The 9,360-nt window shown below is 44.3% G+C and overlaps 1 protein-coding gene across 1 annotated transcript; it reads left to right on the top strand.

Annotated features, from left to right (window-relative positions):
• The first annotated feature begins 567 nt into the window (after positions 1-567).
• LOC120659904 (KH domain-containing protein HEN4-like) lies at positions 568-8,956 on the top strand. The gene is made up of 7 exons (XM_039938168.1): positions 568-1,218; positions 3,747-4,169; positions 4,393-4,665; positions 5,205-5,483; positions 6,841-6,974; positions 7,661-7,769; positions 8,342-8,956. Exons 1-7 carry the CDS (start codon positions 625-627, stop codon positions 8,474-8,476), a joined length of 1,947 nt encoding a protein of 648 aa, XP_039794102.1. The 5' UTR covers positions 568-624; the 3' UTR covers positions 8,477-8,956.
• Positions 8,957-9,360: the final 404 nt, after the last annotated feature.

The raw sequence follows: 9,360 nt of genomic DNA, 5'->3' as shown, positions 1-9,360 counted from the left end.
CAGGCCTTGCATCTGCAGAGCCTGATTGTGATGGAAACCAAACGGACGGACTGCATATGCATCGAGGGGCCTGACTGGTGGGCCCCACGGGCAACCAATCAGCATTTTAGGCCGTGTTTAGTTTCAACGCAAAAAAATTTTTGCGATGGAATTTTACAAATTTGAAGTACTAAATGAAGTCTATTTATAAAACATTTTCCACAGATGGATTGTAAATCGCGAGACGAATCTAATAATGCTAATTAATTCATATTTAGCGGATGGTTACTGTAGCATTACTGTTGCAAATCATGAATTAAGTAGGCTCATTAGATTCGTCTAACGATTTACAGCCCATTCATGTAAAAAAATTATAAATAGAGTTCATTTAATATTTCATACATATGTCAAAATATTCAATGTGATATTTTTTTTATATTTACAGAATTTATGAGTACAGCCTGAACCCAAGACGAAGGTCCAACCCAAGTCCCCAACAAGAAGACAAAAAGTCCAAAAGCTCGCGGCGCGAAATCCCCAGACTGCCCCTGGAAGCCCGCACAGAAACCTGCTCGTCCCCGGCCCGTCCCCCCCCCTCGCTCACTTTCTCCTCTCGGCGGAAAACCCCACCCCCGCCGACCGGCGATGGCCGCGGCGAAACCCCATTTCCTGCCGCACGCCGCCTTCGCCAAGCCCGCCGCCTCCTCCTCCCCCTCCGCCGCCGCGGATGCCGAGGCCGGACTCGCCGTCTTCCGCCTCCTCCTCCCGCCGTCCTTCTCCGACGCCGACACCATGCGCCTCTACGCCGCCGTCAACCCGCTGCGCCGCCGCACCGCCGCGCTGCAGGTCCGCGTCGAGCCCCTCGACCCCGCCGCCGCGGGCGGCCGCGTCGTCGCCGCCGTCCTCGGCCCCGCCGCCCCCGTCCGCCGCGCCGAGGCCTGCTCCTCGTCCGGGGAGCCCCTCGCGCTCTCGCCCGCGCAGGAGGCGCTCCTCGCCGTGCTCGACGCCAACGCGGCGCTCTACCGCGCCGAGCAGGAGGGGCACCGCGGCGGGAAGGGCGGCCCGTCCAGGTGCGCCGCGTGCCTGCTCCTCGTCGACGCCGAGCGGCTCCAGGCGGCGACCGCCGGCGGGGCCGTCCTGGGGAGGATCGCCCTGGAGGCCGGCGCCTGCGTGCGCGTCGTGCCGTGGGAGGAGGCCGCACCGCAGCCGCAGGGCCAGCCGCCCGAGGAGGTCGTGGAGGTATACCACCGATCTCTCTTCTACGATTTGTCTATGCTGGTAGCTGTACGTGCTACTCTTGATGCTTCCCTCAATTGCTGTTGTGCTCTGTGCATTGGAATGCCTCCCTTTTATTGTGGGAGATGTGTGGGTTACATACGGGACGTGAGCTCACGCGTGCGACCTAGTGCACTGTCGGTGTGATTTAAAATGTTTCAATGGCTTTGTTTTACACTAAGGGAGAGCGGAGACATAACTACAACATTGACATGTGGACCTTGTTGAAAGGTGTAGCTTGCTCTTTGCTTTCGTATAATATGGGACTGTTGTTTGCCATGCAACATGAACTTTGTGGGATGATCTGCTGATAATTGCACGATGTGAAGCCATGGAATTGGTTATCACACAGAGCGCATGTATGGTGTGTAGCTATGCCCATGAGCTTCTTTTGCATTTGACATGTGCGTTTTACCCAGTGTGATTCCATTTCGTTCTCATTGCACGGTTTCTTATATGCTCTTTGGTTATGTTGATGTGGACTGCTATATTATCAACTCCAAATCACAGATAACAGGTTCGGTAGATAAGATCAAACCCTAACTCGCCCTCACGCAGGAGGCTCTGAGTTCTAAAGGCTAATCTTCTCCTTGCCAAGACTCTTCCCTCTTCCTGAATATATAGAAGCTATCTTAACAGACCTCCTAGATTTAAGGCTAGCAAACCGAAATCTACCAAACTAGGCGCCTAATCTGTTGTGGACGCCTGCACCTTGCGCCTACGCTGGTACTTCTTGCCAAATATCGTGTCCACAACCCCCCCCCCCACACCAAAAAGCTCGTCCTCGAGCTTGAAATCAGGGTGACGTTCCTTGAACTCCTGTAATGGTTCCCAAGTCGCCTCTGCAGTGCTGCGCCCCTCCCATTGAACCAACAAATCCCAAGAGTTCCGGCTGGGCATCGCTCGGAGGATCTTGGCCGGAACAGGCACTGCACGACCATTTGCGATGGGCGGCAGCGCGCCCATGGCTGCTGGTGGATCACCATGATGCTTCTTGAGGAACACTACATGGAAGACGTCGTGGATTCTGGCCTTAGGAGGCAGGCGCAGACGATACGCGACGGAGCCGATCTTCTCCACCACCTGAAATGGCCCGTAGAAACGCGGAGAGAGCTTGGACTTGGAACCATCGGTGATGCCGGATGCAGTGTGCTGATGCAAACGCAGCCACACCCAATTGTTCACCTGGAACGAAAGGTCCCGATGAAGCTTGTCATGGGACGACTTCATGTAATCTTGTGCCTGAAGTAGTCGTTCCCGAATCTCCGTCAAGAACACGTCGCGGTGCTGAAGCTGCTTGTCCACCGCGACAACGCGTGCCATGCCAGGATCGTACTGCACCAGCGACGGGGGAGGCCGACCGTAGACAACCTCAAACGGCGTAGCACGCAGAGCCGTTTGGTACGACGTGTTGAAGCAATACTCCGCCCATGGCAGCCAGCGAAGCCAGCTGCGCGGCCTGTCTCCAGCCAAACACCGCAGGTAGACGGCGAGAACACGATTGGCCACCTCCGACTGGCCATCAGTTTGCGGCCGGAACGCAGAACTGAGGCGTAGCTTCACGCCAGCGAGCGAGAAGAGCTCCGTCCACAGCGTGCTAGTGAAGACAGGGTCCCTGTCACTCACAATGGAGCACGGGAACCCATGTAGGCGTACAATGTTGTCGAAGAATGCCTGCGCGACGGAGAGAGCCGTGTAGGGGTGGCCGAGAGGAACGAAGTGGACCATCTTGGAGAAGCGGTCCACCACCGTGAGGACGACCGACTTGCCGCCGACTTTGGGAAAACCCTCGACGAAGTCCATGGCGATGTCGCTCCACACGGACGATGGCACCTCTAGGGGCTGGAGCAGTCCGGCCGGATGCAGATGTTCCGTCTTGTTCCGTTGACAGATGAGGCTCTGAGTTCTAAAGGCTAATCTTCTCCTTGCCAAGACTCTTCCCTCTTCCTGAATATATAGACGCTATCTTAACAGACCTCCTAGATTTAAGGCTAACAAACCGAAATCTACCAAACTAGGCGCCTAATCTGTTGTGGACGCCTGCACCTTGCGCCTACGCTGGTACTTCTTGCCAAATATCGTGTCCACAACATATGTATTCTTTCGTCTTATCACTTGGAATTATAGCATGAGTCCATTTCTATATTTATTTCAATGTTGCAAGAAAAAAGTATGCAAGAACTAGAAGGCTAGCTAGTATAGGTTTGTAGAATCTAGGACAATGAATCACATAGATAAGGAGCAGCTTGTTCTTGTTCCACCTAAAAACTTTGTAGCACTGAGTAAATCAATTTGGCTTCTGGTTCTTTTGCTGCAAAACGAACTAATGTAAAATGGTTAGGCACATTATCAGGGATTCCTGTAATGACCTTTTGGTTCATAATGTCTAGTCTGTGCATAATATAATCTGACTCTTCTGAGAGAAAAAAATTATTGTTGTGATTTGCTACTCTACAGGTTTAGTTAGTGTCTTGTTTCTGTTTATTTTTCAGATAACTGGAGATAGGACTGCTGTAAGGAAAGCTATAGTTGCTTTGTCTAGCTGTCTTCAAGGTGATCAACCAGTTGATGGCTCAACAACTCCTGTTAACAAAGATGGTTCAATGCTCCCATGGGCATCTTCAGAAGTGCTTGAGCCTAATGTGGCAATAGTGTGCTCAGAGGCATCCACAGAGTTTGCACAAGGCAGTGTCCCTAAGGCTGATTGTCCAGAAGGTAATACAGGACAGGTTCAAAGAAAAGGTCTTGAGCAAGTTTCATTCAGACTTCTCTTGCCTACCTATCTTGCTGGAGGTTTGATTGGTAAGAAGGGCTTGATTATCAAAGGTATTGAAGAGGAAACTGGTGCTTGTGTTGATGTTGGTGCTCCTGTTACTGGTTGCAGGGAGCGTGTGATAACAATTTGTGCCCTAGAGGTTTGTTTTTGAACGCTAAAAGCTCCTTTTACCATTACTATTTTCTCATTTAGAGCCATGTTTAACTGTTTGGTAGATTAGATAAAATAACAGATTTTTGCAATGATGAAGTGGCTATTCTATATTTTCTCTATGAATCTAGAAACTTTGCTCGTATTATACTTCTCTTAAATCATATTTTGCATTTCATTCACTGTATATATTTGATTTTGGTTCCTTGTAGAGCCCAGACTCAGAATATCATATAGTGCAAAGTGCACTGCTACTCATATTTGACAGAATGATGGAGTTGGAAAGCAACACACGCTCCTCCACATTTGAGAAGACATCTCAATTCTCGGCCAGGGCTCTTGTGTTCAAAAACCAATGTGATTGTTTAGTTGGTTTAGGGGGTTCTATAATCAAGGAAATGGTGAATGAAACAGGAGCAAGAATTCAAATATTGGATGATACAGATGTTCCTGAATGTGCCTCAAGCTTTGAACTAGTTGTGCAGGCAAGCATTTTTTTCTGAAACAAAAGCAAAACAAATATATGCAGCTTTGAAGTGCTTGTTTCTTCAGTGCCTTGTAATTAATTGAATTATGAACAAATAGCAGCTATTGTTAATGAACTCAACCTTTTGATTCTCTGCTTTGCTCATTTGGTATTTGTGGCACATAGTTTGCAAATGGGATGCTGATGTGTTTACGTATTACAATTTACAAACAATTTGCACGTCCTGATTTTCTTCTCCTTACAATGGGTATGATATGTAAATAAACTTCTTTTGGACAACCAGACCATAAGAACAATATCAATGCAGTAGTTCTGATGTTGATGTTTGACTCGGGCAAGATCTTAGTTTTCTATGAGTACTTGGTCGTCCACTTCTGTCTCTTTTTTAAATGCCCCCCCCCCCCCAACACACACACACACACACACACAAAACCCCCTCTTTCAAGTCATGATCTAGGCTAATCTGTGATTCTGCTTTTCTCCTGCTATGTGTTGGACAGCTTCGTACTTATTGAGATTTATCTTTGCACCCTACAGATCACTGGGAAGCTAATGAATGTCAGGCATGCATTATGCCTTGTTTGCTGGAAACTGCGTAATCATATTTTCTGCTCCAATGGAACCGACTACAACAATGGCTATATTCCCTCAGATATTGCTGAATCAAATGCAACCAGCCAGGCAAATATTTATTCAACAATCCAATATTCAATGGACAAATCCCATAAGGTTGATCATGAACCTTCTGTCAGCTATGGAATGGACTCTGTGGAAAAGACTTTCAGTTCCTTAGAGCTTAGTTCTACAGAAATTCAGGTTACATTTTAATAAAACTATATTATATGCTTATCCATATTGAAATTTCTCCTGTCTTGATTTGCTGTATGCATGTCTATGCTGCCTGTTTAGTTGGTTGCAATTATCATAAGTGAGTCGAAATATAGGGGATGTGGGGTTATTAAGTTTCTTGTTTGGTTCCTGAAGCTTGGGAGTTCAGATGTGAAGGGGATTGGAAGTTAGAAAGTCAACTCCAACCATTTTAAAACTCATGGGAAGGCTGGTTATCGTAGGGATTTGCTATTTAAATAAAGATGAATAATTCTCAGCCCTTTAGGGAAATTTGTGCTTGCTAATTTTGTGAACTACGAATCATATTTCCTATAATTTCCCAACTCTTTTGCCAAACAAAGTTTGAGATTAGAATTTGTATCCCATGGCTACTTCCACCAGGAACTCCTGCTTTGAACTTCTATTCCCTATATCAATTCAGGTTATGTGTTTATCTTCCATGGAAAAGCAATGCCCAATGGCTCTCTTAGATGTACATGTAATAGTTAGCTTCTTGTTTATCCCTTCTTTTCATATGCACACACCTGTATACCTGCCCATTTGGGCCTTGGAATGGAATCCGACCTGCATGTTGATGATGACAGCATCATTACATAGCTTTGATCCTTACTGACAGGCAAATGCATGTTGGGCATATTCTCATATTTTAATCTTTCTGCTGCATGATAAATATCCAATTTTTTTTTCATATTATGACTTCTCTCCATCCTTATGGCACCTGATTGTTTCACTATTTCTTCTGAAATTTATAAAACTGAATCTAAATCAGTGTGAACTCAACCACTTGCTGCCAAGTTAACCTAACTGACCTGGCCAACACCAAGTCTGATTGGTAGCTGTGTTAAATTGATATGCTATTGGAGTATTGGTAGCTCCACTTCAGTTCTGATGGATATACAATTGATATTTTCATTCCCGACATCTCCTGAAGTAGTGGAAAGGTGTGGTTGGGTGGGTATTTTTGTGGTATATATATATATATATATATATATATATATATATTCATTTACAGCGGTGATGATACATGGGAACCACTTATGGGGAAAGTGGCAACAGGTTACATGTGTGATCTGTCAGATCAAATGCCCTTTTAAGTTTTTCCCCCTCAAATATTCATTTTTTGTTTCTGAAGAAGATATTTGAAAATCTCACGCAGTTATGCACAAAGCTTATACTTTCTATTTCTTGAATGCTACTAGAGCTCTCCTTTCACTTGACAGGCTTATACTCTACTGTATGAGCTATTTGTATTTTTGTATTGCTCTCCATCTATGTTCATAATCACTAATTTTTGTGGCACTACTAAACAAATATTTGATAGCAGAAACGTGATAACGGGAATACTGCCATGATCGACAATTCAGATAATGGGATTCAGAAACCTACTGAGCCGAATGACATTGCAGTCAACAATTTGAATCATGGAATTATATTTCCAGAGGAAAACAATTTTGCGAGGTATAGTGTTATCTTTGTTGTTTGTTCTCTAGTGATACAGTACTGTGATATTATCTTTAGAGATTGACGTCTGCAAGGCATTATGATTACTTGATGACAGAAATGATATTGGTACTTTGCTTTTAAATCAAAATCAATAATTTATTCTATGCATCAATGTATTACCTTTAGAGATTGATATCTGTGCTATTCTTTTTTGTGTTGTTGCAACCACAAAGTTCTTTTCCTGTTTCGATATTTGTTACCTAGAAGAAAATTGCGTCCCAGGAAACAAATTAATAGTAATAGCATCTAGATTTTCCAGACATGCAGAGCCGTCCTTATTTATGTTATTCTAATCACAAAGTGGTGTTTCAACTTTAGCATTTGAGTGTAATATCTATGTCATAAACAAGTATTCTTCTGTATTTACCAGTATGATGGATACACCGTACATTTTTCCTGAGGTTTTGTTCTCAATGCACTGATAATTCTTCAATCATAAAAATCTTTACTTCTCTTCGTGATTTTCTACTCTAAACTATGTACATTGATTATTACAATCAGAAGTGATCAGGTTGCTTCAACTTTCAAAAGTTTCTTTTTATCTGGATTGTTTTATTGCACCATTTGCTTTGCCCGTTACATTAACATGGGCGAGTTGATGATTATTTTTGTCGTCTAGTAACTTGTGTTTCTGATTTCAGGGAAGTTCAGCATGCTGCGATAACAAGAATCACATACGAAACTGCTGTTTCTGGGAGCATCCTAAATCTTGTCTATGGAGATGGAAACAACCTGGCCCAGCTTACAGAGGTCTTGCTGCATGACTTTTTTAACCTTATATGTTTGTTATGATTGCATTATATTCGACTCAAGAGATTTACGTAAAATCTTCATTGACACTTTTGAACTTTGTACGTTGAGTTATAAAAAAAACAAATGATTTCAAGATGAACGAAGACACTACAAAATTCTGAGATTTATAGTTGACCCTCTTGATCATGGTTTTTTTTTTTTTGAAGAATATGCCTTTGCATTAATATTACCAGTATTTTTTTGTTTCAGTTTGTTGAACCACGAAGTGCATTGGGCTCTCCTTGATTTACAAAATTTGACCCATGAATAGAAAACTACTTACATAGCTGTTACTAGCAGTTCACAACTGATTGCTTTAAAATATGGTTGGTACTTCAGTCTATTCGATTTTATAACTATTTCTTGCATCTCTGGGCCACCTGTTCCATTGTCTGATTATGGTTTCTTATTGCCGTTTCGGAAGTTATAAAACCACTAAATTCTCTATATTTTGTAATCCACATAACGTTTAGCATCCTAACCATTGTTTTTTGAATTTCATAACATTTGTACTGTCCATGTGAATTCAGATCTCTGGTGCAGACATTGCCGTCTACGACCCACCTTCTGAGGGGAATGAAGCTATGATCGTTGTTTCCGGACCGCCAGATCAGGCACAGTCCGCTCAGCGCATGCTCGTTGAGTTGATCCTACAGGGACAATGATGAGCGACTGGAGCGACCGCCAGCAGACCTTTGCGATGCCTCTTGGCGTGATAGCTAACGATGACGTGAAACAGTAGTTCCTGACATACACATTGCTGTTCCAAATTCCAATGTATGGCGAGTGGGCTATACAACGATGGTGGAGGTGCAGACTGTTTTTTTCGCTGGGCAACTGATGTTATGGATGGAATTTGTAAAGCGTATTTAACTACTTGTCTCTGCATCTGCATTGGGAGTTTAGACCATTGCAATCCGCTATGGACCCTTTATATGTAGAAATAGTGTGCCACCTGAAAAGGTATCCATGTGTCCATTGAGTAGGTTCCAGCTGCATAGATGTTACGAATGGAATAGTTCCGTGGGATCTATTATTGGCATTAGCATCTGCCGTGCTGTTTGATGCTCAGTTTTGACTAAATGCCTGAAAACCCTGTGTCATCGATACTTGTAATTCATCAGTGAGCCCATATCGACCCATAATTCTGGCTTCTGTTTGATGCTAGATGCATGGTGACCTCTTTGTTTGGTTCGGTAAATCGTACCATTACATACGCTTTTACCGCAACATAATCAAACTTGTACACATTTAACTCTGCAGTCGGATCCAACGACAGAAGCATTCAGGTAACTCGGCGATACATAATAAGTTCACACACAATACATGTCTCTATGTTCTGCAGGTCACTCGGCGCCAGCATCACACAGGAACACCAGCAAGCGTCCTTGGGGCACGCAGCTGCGGATTTCACGGTGGATATCTTCGCTGGCTGGGCATGCTTGAGAATTTTATGAACACGGTTTGAAGCACGCTTGAGCATCGGAAAATGAAGTAGAGGAGATCAGTTTCACTGGCTGCGCCCATGAAGCCATAGAATGCCAGTTCT

This window comes from Panicum virgatum, chromosome 2N, assembly GCF_016808335.1.
Source record: "Panicum virgatum strain AP13 chromosome 2N, P.virgatum_v5, whole genome shotgun sequence".
Lineage (NCBI taxonomy): Eukaryota > Viridiplantae > Streptophyta > Magnoliopsida > Poales > Poaceae > Panicum > Panicum virgatum.
The sequence above is the reverse complement of the archived record's forward strand: the minus strand, read 5'-3'. Positions and strand labels throughout refer to the sequence as shown.